The sequence below is a fragment of the Sturnus vulgaris genome, chromosome 20, assembly GCF_052056855.1.
Source record: "Sturnus vulgaris isolate bStuVul1 chromosome 20, bStuVul1.hap1, whole genome shotgun sequence".
NCBI lineage: Eukaryota > Metazoa > Chordata > Aves > Passeriformes > Sturnidae > Sturnus > Sturnus vulgaris.
The window spans coordinates 9,590,915-9,610,538 of NC_142262.1; the positions used below are offsets into that span (position 1 = coordinate 9,590,915).

Consider the following 19,624-nt stretch of genomic DNA (forward strand, 5'->3'; position numbering starts at 1 on the left):
AAGATGAACTGTGTACATGTAATTCAAAAGTAATGAAAGCTAGAATAAAATAAAACATGATAGTCACTGTTCATATGCAAAGGTGTCTACTATCTTTATTACTAAACATAAATGATAATTACTGGAGAAAGTAACACAGAGGTTTACATTTTATGCATGCCTCAGGTCACTTTTTACTTTTGGGAATCTCATTCCTCTTCTTCTATCTTCTTATGAATCTCCCTGCTCTTGGCTCGGAGCTTGTTGACCTGTGACTCTGCAATGTCAGCCCGCTCCTCGGCTTCCTCCAGCTCGTGCTGGATCTTGCGGAACTTGGACAGGTTGACATTGGACAGCTCCTCCTGTGAGGGGAAAGGGAGTTGTGAAAACAACAAGCAGCGTGTGGACATTTAGTACCAGAAAACTGGGCAAACAACAATTCAAACGCCACAGCTGGGCTAGCAGAGCAGATTCAAAACGAAGATAAGAAGCTGCTCAGGATGTTATGTGTGTCAGAAGAGAAAAGAATATTGGAATGTCAAAATAACATTATACACAGTATGGTCTAGGCAGAGTTCATGTCATAATCCTGAATACACTTCCTGACAGCTGCTTCTGACATCCAGGGCACGGTATAAGCAGAGAAATAGAGTGAGAAATAAGGCTTACAGCAAAACAAATAGGGTTGGGCAAGTATATTTGCTCTCAAACCCAGCAAGTCTTACTCTCACATTCCCCATTGTATCAAAAAAGCATCACATTGCATCAAAACAGTCAAGGTTTCAAAAAGCTGTACAGAGGAAAACATGAATAGAGAATTCCACCTCCACCAGAAGAAAGTCTGGTTTGGACAAACTAGTACTTACAGCCTCCTCAGCTTGTCTCTTGTAGGATTTCACTTTCATTTGCAGCTTGTCCACCAGATCCTGCAGCCTGAGGACATTCTTCCTGTCTTCCTCAGACTAGAGAGGTTGGCAAACAGCATAGAGAGTCAATTCTTGATCCTCCATCAGGCAAGGGTAACAATTCCCCTTGGGGATGGTGTGTGTAAAATGTGACTGACTGTGAGCAAGCCCTGTCAGAGCAGGAGCCCTCCTGCCTTACCTGGTAGGTCAGTTCCTTCACCCTGCGCTCGTACTTGCGCACGCCCTTCACGGCTTCAGCGCTGCGCTTCTGCTCAGCATCAACCTCCCCTTCCAGCTCCCGCACCTGCAAGGACAAGCCCATCCCTGCAGCTTCCCTGGCAATGTCTCTCCAAGGACACGCTCACTCACACACACCCAGCCCTACACACCCTGGCCTCCAGCTTCTGGATCTGCTTCTTCCCTCCCTTCAGTGCCAGCTGCTCGGCCTCTTCCAGACGGTGCTGCAGGTCCTTCACTGTCTGGTCCAGGTTCTTCTTCATCCTCTCCAGGTGGGCACTGGTGTCCTGCTCCTTCTTCAGCTCTTCTGCCATCATGGCCGCCTGATCAGAGCAAAGGGTCAAAGCCATTTTAGGGTTGGAGATATTTTGGGCAGAGTACATTCACCACCAGCAATGCCAGGAGCACCCAACTCACATCTGTGATGGCCTTCTTGGCCTTCTCCTCAGCATTGCGGGCTTCCTGGATGGTATCCTCCATTTCACCCTGGATCTGGGCAATGTCTGTTTCCAGCTTCTTCTTGGTGTTGATCAGGCTGGTGTTCTGTTGAAGAGCATGAACATGATTTCAGTTTTTTTGGCTTGCAGTATTACATCAAGTACAGCATAATTGTTTTGGTTTTTTTAATATAGATTGTGCCATCAGGTCACATTGGATTCTAATGGAACTACTGTTGTAACTATTAATTTCTCATATATGATGCGCTTTGATATTTTGTGAGCATCCTCCATGAAGCTTTCCCTCACAGTTTCTCAGACAACAAAGAAGGATTTTAGACTGAAAAATGAAAAAAAAAAACAAAAACTTTCCTTATCATTTTCAGTCTAGTGACCATAAAACTTTGAGATGATTCTATAGAATACCTATAGTGACATTGTTAAATTATATTAATGACAGAGTTCGTGTGGTCCTATTTTTTTCATGGTCTTGTTCATGGCTCTTTAAAGTCTTAAATGGAAAGGTGAAAGGTGCTGAACTCAAGTGAAAGAGTAACAACCTCACACACTTCACTGAATTTATTAATATTATAGTATCTATACTGTAGTATATTGAAATTCATATTGTATCTACAACTGAAACAACAGTTTTAATATTATCTATCACTTATTATTTCTTATTTACTGTGAAAGCCACTGCATTTAATAAAATACTGTTACAGCTCAGCCAGTCTTCAGTTAATTCACAAATATGGAGCAATAGTATAAATACTATGTTTACATACTGACCTGGCTATGGAGAAGCTGAACTCTCTCACTGGCATCCATTAATTCCTGCTCAGCCACTTTTCTCGACCTCTCTGTCTGCTCCAGGGCTGCCCGGAGCTCCTCAACTTCAGCCTGCAGCAGGTTTGCTCTGCGTTCCACCATGGCCACCTGCTCCTTCAGGTCGTCCTGTGCTCTGACAGCATCATCCAAGTGCAACTGGGTGTCCTGGAAAGAGAGATACCACAGACTGGGAGGTGTGTGTTTTCTGTTTTCGTATTTACTATTTCCCTGTAAAGTAAGAACTGAACAAATTGTAACACAGGAAAAAGATTTAGCTACATCAGAAAACAGCACATCTTTAATTGTGCCATACCTTGAGCACAGCCTGGGTGTTTCTCAGGTTCTTCTGTGCCTCTGCAGCCTGGCGGTTGGCATGGCTCAGCTGGATCTCCATTTCATTCAGGTCTCCCTCCATTTTCTTCTTCAGCCTCAGGGCTTCATTCCTGCTCCTGATCTCAGCATCCAGAGTGCTCTGCATGGACTCCACAATTCTGAGGTGGTTTCTCTTCATCTGGTCAATCTCCTCATCTTTCTCTGCTATCTTCCTGTCAATCTCAGACTTCACTTGGTTGAGCTCAAGCTGCAGGCGCAGGATCTTCCCCTCTTCATGTTCCAGAGAGGCCTGGACAAGTGGGCATAAACATTGATAACAATGACAAACGTTCTTACATTCTAGGGAATTGTAAAATATTTACAGAAATCAATGCTGTCTGCACTCCTCCGGCAGAACAGAGGGGAATCAAGGCCATTTCAGCCCTATTTCCTCATTTATATAGTGCAGACACCAGTGATTATGATCATGTACCTCAGCTTCCTCCAGGGAGGCTTGCAGTTCAGATTTCTCCTGCTCAACCTGCTTCTTGACTTTCTCCAGCTCGTGAATTGCCTTTCCTCCCTCAGCAATCTGCTCTGTGAGGTCAGAAATCTCCTCTGCAAGGAAGGGTGAAAAGCAGCATGGTCAGGCACAGAGCTGAATGGAGAAAGGCTCTGGTGCATCAGGGGTCCAGGCATGTTCTTATCCCTGCAGGCCCAGGGCCGTTAAGTGTGGCAGACAGACAAGCCTGTGAGGAAGGGCAGCGAGGAGCAGAGGCGCAGGGACTTACGCTGCAAGTTCTTGTTCTCCCGCTTCATTGTCTCCAGGTGGTCCAAGGACTCCTCATAGGCATTCTTCATCTTGAACAGCTCCGTGCTGAGAGAGCGCGACTCCTTCTGGGAGGCCTCCAGCTCAGCCTGCGTTTCCTCATACTTCTGCTTCCATTCTGCCAGGATCTGCAGAGAAACGGGCTGTGAGTAGGGCTGGGGCCATCACAGGGGCATGCTCTGGCCACGAGTGCTGGTGCTGGAGGCCAAATGACCTTGTCAAAGTTCTTCTGCTTCTTATCCAGAGCAGCACAGGCAGCATTGGATCTCTCCACATCAATCATCAGGTCCTCCACTTCATTCTGCAGCCTCTGCTTTGTCTTTTCCAGGGAGGCACATTTGGCATTGACAGCCTCAACATGTTCCTCTGCATCCTGCAGACGTTGGGCCAGCTTCTTCCTGGAATGTGGTAAGCAGAAGTAAGCCTGTAGTGTGAAGCAGCATGTTTTAGACAAGAGAAAACTTAGCCCCTTGGTACTGTGTGACACCTATTCACAGAGCAGTGTAAGACTTCTCCCAGACAGCCACTCTATTTCCATGTCTCAATTCTGGAGCAATCCTGCATCAGTTGCATCTTGCTGGCCTCTCTCTGCTGTTCTGGACCTTTCTGCTTTTCCCCAATGGGTATATGCTTTCTGTCATATTTTGTCTCTTTTTGACCCTATGCACAGGAGGACACTGACTTCTTCCTGACAAGGTAAAACGGGGTCCTCAAATTTCCATTCATAGTCTCTGCCATTGTTCTCCACATTCTCTGCTTACTTGGCCTCCTCGAGCTCCTCCGTGCGCTGAATCGCGTCTGTCTCGTATTTGGTTCTCCACTGGGCCACTTCACTGTTGGCCTTGGACATGGCTCTCTGCAGCTCCCCCTTGGCCTCCTGCTCCTCCTCATATTGTTCCCGGAGCAAGTCACAGTCGTGGCGAGCAGACTGCAGGGCGTGAGCCAGGGCATTCTTGGCCTTGGGAAAAAAAAGCAGTGTGAAAATGAAAGGAAATATCTTAGGAAATGTCCTTAATAAGATCTTAGAAAGACCTATGATGAGAAAGAACTGTGAATTTGCAAAAAATGAATGGATAGGCTACAGGGAAAAAAAACAATGCTACTATAGGAAAACTTACACTCCATTATCTAAGTGGTTGCTTTTGTCCCTCTCATTGTGTTCATTAAGTGATTTCATATATTTAGGAAAAAGCTTTCTCACCTTTATCTCTTCGTCTAAATGCCTCTTCAGTTCCTCAATCTGTTGAGTGAAAGCTTGCTTCCCTCTTGACAGCTGAGAAACCAAAGCATCCTTCTCTTCCACCTGGCGTGAATATTCACCTGAGAAAATTTGCAGATACACAACAGATTTAATCCCATTGATCATGACATTGCTAACATTTGGAGATATTAAACTAGACAGTTTGCAATTCATGCTGAAACTTATGATCCCATTTCAAGCATTTCTCAGTAGACGTGACACAAAGTGTGTTGGACAGACCGTACGCCAAGGAGAGCAATTTTTGAAATAACTCTGAGACATTACTGATCTGCACATGTAGATATGAGTCTCACCTGCTTCTGTCTGCAGACGAGCTCTTTGAGCATTGAGGTCATTGATCATGCGCTGATGCTCTTCTTCCTTGGTCTTAATCTCACTCAGCTGGTCTTCCAGTGTGCGGCACATCTTCTCCAGGTTGGCCTGTGTTTCAGCAAATGGAAAGTGATGAGTTAACCAGCCACGCTCTAAAGAAGGCCAGGTGCAAGAATTGTGTTGTATTCCACTGGATCAATGAGCCTATAAAATAATTGTGTACCTTGGCTTTAGAGACAGACTCCATGTTGCTGGCTAAGTCATCAATCTCCATCTTCATCTCACTCTTCTCCTTCTCCAGCTTCTGCTTCACACGTTGCAGGTTGTCGATCTGCTCCCCCAGCTCAGCTGTGCTGTCCGCGTGCTTCTTGCGCAGGGCGGCAGCCGTGGCTTCGTGCTGCAGCGTGGCCTCTTCCAGGTCACGGCGCATCTTCTGGAATTCTGCCTCACGCTTCTTGTTCATATCAATCTGAGCTGCTGTGGCCCCTCCTGCTTCTTCCAGGCGCTCACTGATCTCCTCCAGCTCCCTGGACAGGTCAGCCCGATGCTTCTCTGCTTTAGCGCGAGAGGTTCGCTCTGCCTCAATTTCCTCCTCCAGCTCCTCAATACGGGCCTGCAGAACAGCAGGGACCCTTCACACCCGTGCCCTCCTCCTGTCTGAGCTGAGCCTCAGCAAGGCAGGGGAAGGAACAGACACTTGCCTGCAGCTCCTTGATTTTCTTCTGAAGTTGCATGCCCAGAGCTTGTTCATCCTCAGTTTTGCTCTGGATCTGGCTGATTTCAAAGTCTTTCCTTTGGGCCAAGTGAATTGTGTTAGAGCTCAAAGAAAAAGGACAAGTGCTGCAGCCCGGCCGTCAGGTGCCCCAGAGCCACACTTACTTCTTCAGTTTCTCATCCAGCTGCTGCTTATCATTCTCCAAATCCATGATGCTGTCCTGGGCCAGCTTCAGGTCTCCTTCCAGTTTCCTCTTAGCTCTCTCCAGGTCCATGCGCAGTTTCTTCTCTTGCTCCAGGGACCCTTCCAGCTAAACACAACAAGACCATCAGTGCTCTACCAGCCTGATCAGACTCCAGACCTGTCCTGGTCCTGCTCCATGTCTGTGTACTTACATCATCCACTTGCTGTTCCAGCTTGGTCTTGGCTTTGGTCAGAGTATTGACTTTGTCCTCCTCTGCCTGCAGGTCATCCAGGGTCTGCTGATGGGCCTCTTGGAGGGCTTTCTTCTCTTTTGTCAGCTTGGCAATGGTCTCATCCAGGGCTGCCATCTCCTCAGTCAGGTTTTTCACCTTTAGGAAGAAGGCAGCAAATGTAAATAAAGGAATTAGCTATCCTAGTCCTGTAACAGCACAGGGCTCTTTTCCAGAGTGTGAGTGACAGGTTCTGCCTCATACCTTGTTTTCGGTGGCATGTTTTTCCTTCTCCACCTTGGCCAGTGTTAGCTCAAGGTCATCAATATCTTTCTTCAGCTCTGAACATTCATCCTCCAGTTTCCTCTTCTTGGCTGTCAGTTCAGCATTAATTTCCTCTTCATCCTCAGCCCTTTCAGTCACCTCCTTAATTTTGGCTTCCAGTTGGATTTTGGTTTTGATGAGCTGGTCACACCTTTCCTCAGCATCAGCCAAAGCATCAGCTTCCTATTAGAGAAACAAGATTTGTTTGTTGATCACAACCGTTCACAAAAGCTGACTATAGAAATGGTATTTCTCACTGAGGAAAAGAAATATGGTAATTATTCTTTTACGTTTCCTTTCTGAAAGTGATTTTTTTTGCATATACTCAGCGTAGGTTTTTATTCTATTTCATTTTTCACTATTATCAATTATTCTCTCTTACTTTTCTTATGGATAAGATGATACTAGCCTGCAATACTTTTATTCTCAAGAGTTTTCATTAATTTCTCTGGAAGTTAAGTACTATATATAAAGGTGCAGGGAGTTTTTATTCTTTATCTTTTTATAAGCTTTTCTAGGCAAGACTGACTTTGAATAAATATTCTATGGGCAAGATAAATTTATATGTATTTTAGATGCAATCAGAGGTTTCAATTTTAACCTGACTTCATTTTGAATCTTTGAAGCCAATATTTAAAGACACAAGGTAATTTTGAAATATTGATCAATCTTTTGATCTTCCAATGGACTTAAGAGGTACATATAGGGCTGTGACAGAATGTAGAGGGTTTTTGTGTCCTCCTAGAATAGTGGTTGCAGAAAGACAGGTGACATAATGTATAAAATGGCATAGAGGTCTTTTCTTTGGGCAACTGATTGAAACCAGAGTAAGTTGGTGAATTTATTGCTCTACATACTCTCCTAATTGAAAATACTAGATCTCCAGTGAGTACACTGGATGTTATATTGTGAGCCAGGAGAAACAGACGTATGTGCCTACATGCTTCAAAAGTCATTCCCAAGCTAGAATCTCATATTTATAATGGTTACACTCAGTGGTCTGGATTTTACCTTTCATTATTCATATTAAAATATTTTCTCAGACATTTTATTGTGCATGAGAGTTATGTGCTGGAAGGGTACCTGCAAGAAACACACTAATGATACTTACAGATTGCACTTGGAGCTGCAGGTCATTTTTTTCCTGCATTAGAGATGCCATTTTCTCCTCCAGCTCCTTCCTCTTTGCCTCAGACTTTGCAAGTTCTTCCTTGGTCTTCTCAAACTCTCCCTTCATGTTGGCCATTTCCTTCTCAGACTCTGCACTCTTCAGCAAGGGCTTGATCTTGAAGAACAGCTTCATCCATGGCCAGTGTTTGACATTCATGAATGCACGAATGTTGTACTGGATGCAGAAGATGGATTCCCTGAGAAAGAATTAAAAAGTACAATGAATATTCTCAGTCTGATGAGTGTCAACAATTTCCCCCAAGCAGAGTGACTTTAACTGAAGAAGAGGAAGGTGTACCTCCGCTCCACCATTCTTCTGTACTCCACCCTCATCAGGAAGCCCCTGCACCTGGCCTGGGTGCGGGTGATGAGCTGTGCCAGCTTCTCATCCCTCATCTCTTCCAGGAGTCCCAGCAGCCCAGCTTTGAAGAACACCTTGAGAGAGGCAATGTTGCAGCACATCACTGTCAGGTAGAGCAAAGCCCAGGGACACAGTGAATGGGGGGGTTTGTACCTTGGTGTGTCCAAATTTGTACTGGGTATGGTCCACATCGATTGACCCAAGGAGCTTCTCAGAAGCCTTCTTGCTATCGATGAACTGTCCCTCGGGGATGGCACTGGCATTAAGCACCTTGTATCTGTGGAATTAGATGGAACAGAAATGAAGACAATATCAAATCATAAGAATATTCTGTTTACGGAAACCAAGAGCAGTGTTTGCAGCAGAATCAGGCTGAGGAAGTTGGAATTTCATCCCTTGTTTAGAGATACCCTTCTGATGAAGTCTTGACCTGGTAACAATTTTAAGGAAACTTTTTCAGTCTTTAGGAGACCAGCCATGATGAAGAGGGCATTGATTTCCAGCCAGTTCAATCCATATTCTTTTACTGAAGCTATGCTCTAGAAAACTGCTTGAGAGGAACATTGCCACTTTCCCATACTCTCTGTATTGGAGAAAAGCCTCTTCCCCTGAAACTTGCAGCTGATGCAATGGCCAAGGAACTCTTAGTTTGTAATTTTTACCTGAGAACCTGCTGCCACCAATCTCAAACTGCATTTTAGTCTTGTAATCACTGACTTCTGCATCTCTACTGTGCTTCCATACTCAAATGCCCCAGCAGTTATTTCTCAAAAATTTTTTCTTTTGCTAGCCATAAATGTTGCCTTTTGTTATGCACCCCGACATTCTATTTTTTTCCAGTTATAACCAGAAATTGTTAAAAAATATCCCCAAGTGGTAGATGTAAAACACCAGCAAGAAGGAGGGAATGGAAATCAGAAAGGAAACTGACCTCTGTTTGAAGTCAGCATAGAGGATTCTGCTGGGGAATCCCTTCCTGCAAATCCTGATCCCTTCCAGCACGCCGTTACAGCGCAGCTGGTGCAGCACCAGCTCGTGCTCCATGGCACCTGGCAATAAGATAATTGTTTGATAATTCATAATAAAACATAGAGAAAAATGGCTGCATCACAGTATTTTTTATCACTGCTTAGTGTTCTTACCAGGTGTTTTAGACTCATTGGGGATGATACAGCGCACAAAATGGGGGTGAGTGCTGCGCAGATTGGTCATCAGCTTGTTCAGATTCTCCTGTGGTTTCACAAGCAAAGGTTTTTAATTAACAAATGGTACCTCCTCAGTTACACTTTCAGATGTGAGAAAATTCTTGTAAAACATTAACCAATTTGTAATTCCCAACTGTAGCCATTTTAATGTGAGTTTTCTTCTGTATTTCCCTCTTGAGCAGGAGAGAAACTCACAAAACTTTGCAATGTGTTTTTATAAGACTGGGGGAGATATCCACTCAGCCAGAGCATCTGTGGAATACGGTGACCAGTTGTGCATAGCAAAAAGCATATTTCTGAGTAAAATAAATTTTTTTGCAATAACCATATTCTTATGATTTGTACCTTGGTGTGTAGCCTGACCTCGGTTCTTTTACCAGCATTTGAAGAAAAGTGAGATCAAGATATATCTTTCTCACCAGGCTTCAGCTGACTTGCTGTAAGCTCATTTATGAATAACCAAAGAATTATTCTTGATACAGAAAAAAATTAACAGCTGCAGTTAAATGGCTTTACTGCAGCTCAAGTGATGTTTTACAATCCTCAATACAAAACAAACCAAGAAAAAAACCACAGAAAAGAAGTAAAGAGGACGATTTCTGTACTCACCCTGAAAAGAGCTGAGACAGTCTGGAAAGAAGAACCCTTCTTCTTGCCTCCCTTCTTACCACCACCACCACCACTAGCCTCTGAAGACCACAAAAAAACAAAACAAAACAAAGAGATGGTTCTACAACTTCTAAAGACCAAGTTTTTTCATATATACCAGTCATGATAAGAACGGAACATAAAAAAGAAAGCTGATATGCACGGTGCCGATAGATTCACTAAATAAACAAGAAAATATGAATGTCAGAGAACTGACCTGCCTCTCCTCCAGCAGAGGCAAAGAGTAAGGCCAGAGTCTTCAGGGATGATTTCTGATATAGCCCCACAACAGTTTCATTCAGAGGGTCCTTGTTCTTGTCAAGCCAGCCAGTGATGTTGTAGTCCACTGTGCCAGCGTAGTGCACCAGGGAGAAGTGGGCCTCAGCCTTGCCCTTGCCAGGCTTGGGCTTCTGGAAATTGTTGGACTTGCCCAGGTGCTGGTCATAGAGCTTGTTCTTGAAAGAGGTGTCAGTTGCCTTGGGGAACATGCACTCCTCTTCCAGGATGGAGAAGATGCCCATGGGCTGGGAGAAATCACAAGGAAGGAAGGAGGACAAGGTGAAAAGGCAGAAAGACTCAGAGATTAAATAACTTCCTGAGTTGGACAATACTACTGCTCTCAGGGATTGTTCTGCGCAGCAAATCGTAAAATAATACAAACTGATGTATCTGCAGTATCACATTTGACATTTCAAGCTTCATTTAGAAATACATATAAAATTAATGAATTTCTGAAAATAACTCACATTGTGAATTACAGAAATACCTTCTCAATGAGCTCAATGCAGGCAGCCAGGTCCATGCCAAAGTCAATGAACTCCCATTCAATCCCCTCCTTCTTGTACTCCTCCTGCTCCAGCACGAACATGTGGTGGTTGAAGAACTGTTGCAGTTTCTCATTGGTGAAGTTGATGCACAGCTGCTCCAGGCTGTTGAACTGCACAATTACAAATCAAGATTATTATTTATGTAAATTAAGTAAGTTATGGATAAAGAACAGTGCTGGCTATTTTTACCAAACCCAAGAGGATCTGTAATTGCTCTGTCATTATTAATTGAGCAGTTTGGAACTTCTGTCAGTGTGTCTCTTTTGTCAACCTTGACTTTATCCATATATTTATGACTCAAGAAGCCTAGATAATTGTAATAACTCAGACTTAATCAGCTTTGAAATCTACTGGACTGCACTAATTCAGTTACAGGAGAGTCTGCAGCACAAAACTATACTAACATTCACAAATGTTGATTTCAAATCATGTGCCAAGCCTTCAGCAAAAAATCTGCACATAGGGATTTCATTGGCATATGTGCAAAACAAATAACTATTTCCAATAAAAACCCTGTGGGAGTCAGAATGCTATAGATACAATATAAAGGATCAAACCATTTATAACAAAAAACAACAAAAAGAAAGAAAATTTTAAAACCCCAACAAACCAGCAGCATTCCTTCTGAAGTATTTTGTCACATAACAGTGTAACTTTAACAAGCATGCTGATGAATCATTGTTACTTACATCAAAGATCTCAAAGCCAGCAATGTCCAGGACACCAATGAAGTACTGCCTGGGCTGCTTCGTGTCCAGCTGTTGGTTGATACGAACAACCATCCACAGGAACATTTTCTCAAAGACAGCCTTTGCCAGGGCACCCACTGAATTGTATACCTGAAATGTAATACAGAAAGCATGTATTTATCATGCACGACAAACAAGAAAGTCCAGAGAACCTATCCACAAAACAGGGGGTTTTGTTACCTGCTGCACAGTTTGGCCCTTGGTCACGTATTCATTCCCCACCTTGACTCGGGGGTAGCAGAGGGCCTTGAGCAGGTCTGCTGAGTTCAGACCCATCAGGTAGGCAGCCTTGTCAGCAACTAAACACCAAAATAATCACTTGTTAAGGTACCCGTAGACATTGCTATTAGACATTATTATTCCTTAAAAAATATATTAAAGGGCAATTCCAATAAGAATCAAAAGATTAGTAAAGATAAAAAAGGCATACATGTTAACAACAGACCACTCTGGAAGATGTTGGACTTTACAATTTGCATTATACAAAATAATCTGAGTTGTGTTCCTCCAGAGAAGTCCTCTGGCTTAGACCCACTGCCATTCTACAATAGTGGCACTGGGGAAATGCACAGGCTGAGTCAATCATTGTGACCCTGACATGCTGCCTTTAACTGAGTGTTCACTATCTTCTGTGCTCTGGGATGGGTTGTGCTGGTACCTTCGGTGCCATCAGGCTCTGCCTGCTCCTCACGCTGCTTCTGCTTGAACTTCAGGTTCCCATAGTGCATGACAGCCCCTGTCAGCTTGTAGATGGCTGTTTTCTCATCTGGAGTGAAGCCCAGGATGTCAATGGCACTCTAACAAAGGAGTTGTTAAGGTGAGTACCCCAGCTGTTCAAGGTCAGAGAAATGAAACTTCACCTAAGACAACTTCTGCTACTTACATCAGTGGCCATCAGCTCTTCCTGGTCGTTAATGCTGGGAACTGTGATCTCACCCTGACTCACGTACAGATAGTCATAGGGGTTGGTGGTGATCAGTAACATCTCTGAAAAGAAGGACGAGACACAGCCAGGTCACATGCAATTGGCATGGAAAGGAATTCAGTGTTGTTCCATGACCTTTGCCTGGAGGATCTTTCCTACCAATTAGCTCTGGCTTCTTGTTGGACATGATCTGATAAAAGATGTGGTAGCTCCTTTCCGCCTTGAGCTGGAAAGTGACTCTGGACTTCTCCAGCAGATCTGGCAAGGATGGTAGGACACAGTCAAGCACAAGAAGTGGGGAAGGCTGGAGGGAAGGGGATCAGGCCACAAGGGTGTCTTACATGTTTCAATGTCAGCAGAAGCCAGTTTGCCTGTGGCACCAAAATGGATTCTGATGAATTTACCCTGAGAGCAGAAGGAAAATCAATTGACACCTATTTTACCAAACCAGGCATCAATAATATTCACACTGGTGTTGACAGTTGTCCCAAGTAACAACTCACAAAGCGTGAGGAGTTGTCATTCCTCACAGTCTTGGCATTTCCAAAGGCCTCCAGCAGTGGGTTGGCACTGATGATTTGATCCTCAAGTGTCCCCTGAAATAGAAGTCTTCTTGTCATGATCTAGCTCATCATGAAATTGGATAATTGCAGATGCCTAGCCCTGGGACCTCACCTGCATTTTGCCTGAGGTTTGCTCCTCCTTCTTCTTGTCCCCACTGGCTGCAATTGTTGCAAAGTACTGGATGACACGCTTTGTGTTCACAGTCTTCCCGGCACCGGATTCTCCGCTGCCAAAGCCAAGAGAGAAGCAGAGGGTGCGTGGTCAGGCAGGAGGTGCCCTGGCACCAGAGAGCCCCGCAGGGACCCGCACAGGGGGTGTACGTACGTGATCAGGATGGACTGGTTCTCCCGGTCTGTGAAGAGACAGAAACAAATAGACTTTGTAAACGAAGAGCACAAAAGTACTGAAAATGAATGTAAGTCATGGCAAGGAAAAAAGCCTGTATTTTTAATTTTTTTTTAATTTTTTATTCCTAAGCCTTTTTTTTCTATTTCAACTCCTTGCAATGCAATTTGCACTTGCACTATTTCCTTGAAACATATTCACAGATCTCCCTCCAAATGTCATAGGGGAAGCCCATGACATTTTTAAAGATTCCTTCCAGCACAAAACATTCTGTTATTCTATAATCCTTTTCCATGGACATTGAAAACCCTTTAAGAGCCATGTGCTTCTTCTCTGTTCCACTCTATGGTCCTTTCTTTCTCCTGCATACAGTAAATTATTTTCATTTTCAACTACACAGGCTACTTTTAGAGCAGCTGAGAAAGGGAGAGTAAGACCCACGACAAAGGAATCCTGATCATGGGTAACACTTTGGAACTCAATAGCACAGAGAAAGAAAAGAATGAAAAACGTGGAAGCAAAACTCACAGCACTACATAATCTTATTTCATTTTCCATGCCAGGTTCTATCAAGACAAAGCAGAACAGTTGTGATCTGATGCTTACGATGAGAGCTACTCACCAGTGAGCATGAACTGATAGGCGTTGTCAGAGATGGAGAAGATGTGTGGAGGGGCCTCCTGGCGCTTCTTGCCTCGGTAGGCCAACACCACCTCGGGGTTGTACACCGGCAGCCACTTGTAGGGGTTGACAGTGACGCAGAAGAGACCCGAGTAGGTCTGTGAGGAAGGGACACAGCACGTTGGCTTCCCCTGAGCCTGGCCCAGCAGCTCCTGAGGCTGCCCAAAGGAAGCTGCTGCTGCCACTTACGTAGATCATCCAGGCTGCGTAACGCTCTTTGAGGTTGTACAGCACGGCGGGTTCGTGGAGGTGGGTCATCATGGCCATGTCCTCGATTTTGTCATACTTGGGAGGGTTCATGGAGAAGATTTGATCTTCTTTCACAGTCAGGGTCTGTCAGAGGGCAGGAAGGTATATGCATGTCAGCTAAGAGCCAGAGTTGGAATGATCCGCTGTTTGTAAATTTTTTATTTTACCCACCTCTCCCGCTTCAGTCTTGACAGTGACTTTGCCTGATTCCCTGCTTGTGATTGTGCTCTTCACATAAGACTCCTTTGCATGTACCACAAATACAGATGTCTTTGCATCAAAAGGTTTGTTCTGGGCCTCAATTCTCTCCTTCTCTGATTTTCGGAGGTAAGGAGCTGCCTCCCCAAAGATTGCCATCTCGGCGTCTGACGACATGGCTGTGGTTTATCGTGTGCAGCAAGGCACAGAGCTGAAATGGAGACACAATTCAAAGTGAAGAGGGAAATTTCTTTTTTGGAGCAACTTTAGGCTTTGTAGTGTTCTTCTCTGCCTATTATCGTGGTCTTCCTTTCTGCTTCAACTGCTTTTTATCCTAGATATCTTTTAATTTACATTAATCTTAAAGAAGATAGGTGCCTTTGATTGTGGTTAAGATTTTTCCCTTTTTCCAGTTTATGCTTTCTATTCACTAGATCTCACCCTGTTTTAGTAGGCTATGCTGAAGTTTAGATTGATTGACAGATTCAGTGGTTATCAAAGATGCAGCAGAAATACCAAGCAGAAGCAGAAGAGATACCAAGAGAAGTCATCTTATCAAAATTTTGAAAGCCCACTTTTATTCTTTCTTTCTCTCCCATTTCAGCTCATGCAATTTGTGCCAGTAAAGATGGAGTATCATCAGGGAAAATATGTGGAGTATGCAGAAGCAGAGGTCTGAGTTGTCTATGTGAGCCTTTTCCCTCTGTAGAGAAATCAGAGTTTTGTCTTCTCCAATTGTTCTGCCGCCTTCTGCCCAGGCTCACCTTTTAATATTAACTTGTATAGAAAAAGGAAAACTTCGCAATAAAAAATATTTGGAGGGATTTGACAAAATTTGACTATACATGTGTTGTTCATTCACTGTTTCTTCCCTGGATTTCTGTTTACAGTCAATCTCTTTTTAAGAGTTCTGTGGTAAGAAGTCAATTATTTCCTAGCAGGTACCAAACAAATGTGTCCAACAGTTATTAAAGGAAATTTGCTCTTTTAGACAGCACAGCTCAGGTAGAACTGCTCTGCTTTAGTGTGCGCAGTTGTGAAGGGATATGGGAAGTTGCCTTAGAAATGCATAAAAAAAGCAAACTTGGAGTCTGTTCCTACAGAGTAAGTAAGTCAGCCTTACCTGTTGTGTCACCAGTTGACTCTTAGCCTGGAAGCTGGTCAATACTGAAAGAGAGAAGTGACAACTTCATTCTTATCTTTGCACAGACTCTCAATAATAAGTCACAGGGCAAAAACATGCTAGTGACCTCAACAGAGAGGGAACATGTGTACTGAGAGAGACAGCCTTTTGAGGAAAGCAGTTCCACAAGCAGCAGGAATGCTGTGGGATTCTGCCAGCACCCAACTGTCCCTATTCTTACCTTTAATCCTTCTACAGAGACAGAACAGGCTTGTCCTAACCGCACTTTTATAGGTTCTGGTTTGCACATTCAATTCCCTCCTCCTCTTTCTTAGGTCAAAAAATTTTTGGCAAAGCATTGTTTGGCAAACTTGACTGAGTACATGATTCCCATTCGTGCGTGTGGATATATTTAGAAATATTTGAGGTCTTCCTAGCTATGTGAATAAATCTCCTATAAATATTATGACTAGGAATCTAGGAAGGAGGAAGTGCTGTCCAGCAAAAAGAGCACGACACTGGATCTTGGAATTGTTGGCTTCTCTTCTCCTGTCAATTGCTGTTTGACATATAAGATTTGTGTGTCTCAGGACTCAGCAGTAGTGAGAAGTATTACTATCACAAGAGCTTTGGAGGGAAACTATACTGAAATATTCTAAAATAAAAAATAGGAATAATCTAGTATAGTCTAATTCCAAGACTGGATGACCATATTATGCTTGTGTTACTGCACCTATTTACAACTCCTTAGCTTCTTGGTAGGTACTTTCAAAAGATCAGGTAAGACAGATTATCCCCCTTCATTCATACATTCAATTTCATCCTTTACCTCCTTCTGAAGTGTTACTGATCAGCTGTAATTTGAAATTCAGTTTTAAAGTTATTATTCTGCCATTCTCCATATCTGGCTGTGCTGGTTTGCTCTGATGTATGTCCAGCAGAAATTTCAGTGAGGTGACACTAGCAAGAATTCCTAAGGATTCATTTTACATCTTTCATCTTTTAAGTTTATCAGCAGTTTCAACTTGCCAACCTCCTGCTATTTTAGAAACCTTGGACAGTGGCTGTAGTTAAAAAATGCAAAAATGAGATTTAGATCCCAAGCTGTCGTCCTCCAGCCTTCCCCAGCACAAACACAAATGCCACTGAAATATAGACAATTCCTGGGAGGCTTTGCATTTCCTTTGCAAAGAGTTGGGAAGGATCTGCTGTTCAAAGTTCTTCCATGGGGCTGGGATGTGCTTTATTTCTCTACCATATTCTGAAGACTCACATTTTCTCTCAAAAGTCAGGAAGTTGAAGCAAAGTAAGAGGGGTCAGAGACGATGACCAGTCATCTCAATTCACTTCTTTAAAGAACATTTGTGTGCTTATAACACTGCATGTATGACTGAAACATCTGAGATCACGTATTCTTTTAAGAGATTGCCAGTGTCTTTCTGAAAAATAAATGCAGAGATAATCTCTGTTTGAAAAATAATGTGTATTTGTAGAATTGTCACTGAAGAAAGCATCATCCTCAGGCATACAAAAGAGGGTAAAGAGAGAGAAAGAAAGGAGAGATTTTTCTCCCTTTTCTTCTAATGCATTTCATAATACCTTAACAAAGAATGGACTTGACTGTTCTTTATGCGTCACATGAAAGGAACTCCAAGATGAATTTTCAGTTTTTTAATAAACTTGTCTCTTGCTGCTGACATGACTTCTGAGTTGTGTGGGAACTTAAAGCTTTCCAACTGAGAGCCATATAGCCATAAGAAAGCCCCCATCCAATATCTCCTTTTTACAATTATTATTATGTTTAGGTGTCTGGTTACAGCTGCAAAATGATTCTTCATAATTCAGTTTCCTTTCTGGGTTCTCTGTGCATATCAATTAAAGAAGATGTTATGGATTCCAGTGCACTGGTTCAAAGATCACACTTGTAGTATATAATTCTCTCTGTCAGTTTGATATCTTGCATTTTGTTTCACCTCCTAGAGTAATGGGAATCATCTGGGAAGGCAACAGATTCAAAAAGGAATGACAGATGACTTTTGTTCTGTTTCTTCCGAACCTAGAAGCCTGACAATAAAGGACCACTTTCTACAGCCTGATTTTCATCTGCCTTGTTCAGGAAGTAGTACCTCATATATATTTTTTCCTGCAGTGAGTAAAACTCAGGTCCAAAAGCCATTCTAGGGCTCTTAGTTCTCATAGATTGCCTTGCCTCTTCATGTTCTGTGAATTTTCTGAATATTTTTCCATCTTTGCGACATCTTATGAGCCCATTGTATTTCAGACCTTCTACAGAATTTTTTTAAACTAGGATGACATAGTATCAACTTGTGCTTAAACTATTTTCTGCTGTTTTCAAATTTTGGAAAGGATTGCAAATAGGTTTTTCACTCGTGGGTGGAAAAAAGATTAATAAATACAGAGGAGTTAGGGTTCTACTTCTCCTGTGATTATAGATATGGACTTCATGCTACTGGACAAGTTATTGACCTCAGTCTTCAACTTATCTTTCTCCTTTGCCAGCTTCTGCGTGATGCTTTGCAGGTTTTTACTCACCAAATTCATCTGTCTACAGTAGAAAAAGAACAATAATGTCAAAAGACCATAGAAGAGTTAGTGATACAGGATTGCTATGGGTCCCTAGTCATGTTTTTCAAATAATGAAATAATTTCATATGCCTCAAATATTTTTTTGCCATCATACGCTATGCACTTACTGAAAAAACAGTAAGAAGCTCGAAGCTTCAAAGGTGCTCCTTGTGTTTTATTTAGGTAACACTACCAGGAGTTTGTCTTCCTCATTTTCTCGGTGGTCTGTCAAGAAGTTAAAGGCTTTAACCACACCCCAGGCTCTTTGCCACACTAAAATCCTTGTAGGCCATGTGTGCTGACCAATTTAGTAGACTACCATTGTAATCTCAAGTTTCCACACATCATTCTTGAATAAAGGGAAAATTGAACTTCCTTCAATATGATGGTGAAACTCTTCCTTGTGTAGACTGATGTATGCTTTGTTTTCTTTATGATAAGATGTGTGGTTTTGCATCAATTGGCACTTAGAAGAGGGCATCTACAGAGGTTTTATCTTTGAGAACTTCCTCTGTGAGCTGATGGGACCAACTGGAGGCTGGTTTGGTTGTTGACAGCCTGGGAAAGTAATTAGAGAATTTGGCCCACCTCTGTGAATTCACATTTTGAAGTGAGCAAATCTGGGAAACGACCTTTTTATTCTCCTGCAGGAGTGCAGGTAACTGGGCCCAGGCCTGGCCCCACTGCACGCCTGTGGGCCTGGCAGGGGACAGGGCCGGGTCCCCTGTCTGGGGAGCTGGCATGGCCCTGCAGGGAGGAGAGGCGGCCATGGGCAGGGCTGGGTCCCCTGTCTGGGGAGCTGGCATGGCCCTGCAGGGAGGAGAGGTGGCCATGGGCAGGGCTGGGTCCCCTGTGTGGGGGCATGTCCAGGCAGGGAGGAGAGGCGGCCATGGGCAGGGCTGGTCCCCCTGTGTGGGGGCATGTCCCAGCAGGGAGGAGAGGCGGCCATGGGCAGGGCTGGGTCCCCTGTCTGGGGGCATGTCCCAGCAGGGAGGAGAGGCGGCCATGGGCAGGGCTGGGTCCCCTGTGTGGGGGCGTGTCCCAGCAGGGAGGAGAGGCGGCCATGGGCAGGGCTGGGTCCCCTGTCTGGGGGCATGTCCCAGCAGGGAGGAGAGGCGGCCATGGACTGTGGGTGCCAGCTGAGCCCCAGGGAGGCTGATTGAGATGCTGGCTGTCCTCCCACCCTTTCCAGAGCAGCCGCTGCCCTTTCTGGCCTGGGCCAGGCCTTCCCAGCATGGCCTGAGTGTCCTGAGATCCTGGCACCGCTCCAGCATGGCCTGGCTGCAGCTTCTGCATCCTTCATGTGAGATTTTAACTTTTCCAATGCTCAGATAAGACTTGCAGACCTTCAATCCTCCTGTGAGTGAGAGGAAAAACAACAGAAAAGATACACCAAGGTCAGTAAAGCAGAAGTCAGGTTCTAGATGAAAGGAGAATGAGG

At 43.9% G+C, this 19,624-nt stretch overlaps 1 protein-coding gene across 1 annotated transcript; it reads right to left on the reverse strand.

Annotated features, from left to right (window-relative positions):
- Positions 1 to 188: 188 nt before the first annotated feature.
- On the reverse strand, positions 189 to 14,651 carry LOC106858390 (myosin-1B-like). Its single transcript, XM_088176573.1, has 38 exons — positions 14,448 to 14,651; positions 14,217 to 14,360; positions 13,969 to 14,125; positions 13,326 to 13,353; positions 13,113 to 13,227; positions 12,941 to 13,033; positions 12,779 to 12,842; positions 12,597 to 12,695; positions 12,396 to 12,499; positions 12,171 to 12,309; positions 11,693 to 11,811; positions 11,453 to 11,602; positions 10,703 to 10,873; positions 10,154 to 10,460; positions 9,898 to 9,977; positions 9,226 to 9,313; positions 9,015 to 9,132; positions 8,237 to 8,360; positions 8,021 to 8,157; positions 7,664 to 7,919; positions 6,493 to 6,735; positions 6,211 to 6,387; positions 5,980 to 6,125; positions 5,802 to 5,892; positions 5,324 to 5,713; positions 5,082 to 5,208; positions 4,729 to 4,847; positions 4,289 to 4,485; positions 3,742 to 3,925; positions 3,490 to 3,655; positions 3,192 to 3,316; positions 2,700 to 3,008; positions 2,348 to 2,551; positions 1,539 to 1,664; positions 1,274 to 1,444; positions 1,084 to 1,188; positions 846 to 941; positions 189 to 341 (listed from the first exon to the last, which is right to left on the reverse strand). Exons 1-38 carry the CDS (start codon positions 14,649 to 14,651, stop codon positions 189 to 191), a joined length of 5,826 nt encoding a protein of 1,941 aa, XP_088032699.1.
- Positions 14,652 to 19,624: the final 4,973 nt, after the last annotated feature.

Excerpts from the sequence above, each read along its gene's own strand:
- LOC106858390 (XM_088176573.1), bottom strand. The coding sequence starts at position 14,651 with ATGTCGTCAGACGCCGAGATGGCAATCTTTGGGGAGGCAGCTCCTTAC. Across the intron at positions 10,874-11,452 it reads CTGGCTTTGAGATCTTTGAT|TTCAACAGCCTGGAGCAGCT; the intron begins GTAAGTAACAAT and ends GTAATTGTGCAG. Across the intron at positions 10,461-10,702 it reads GCATTGAGCTCATTGAGAAG|CCCATGGGCATCTTCTCCAT; the intron begins GTATTTCTGTAA and ends GATTTCTCCCAG.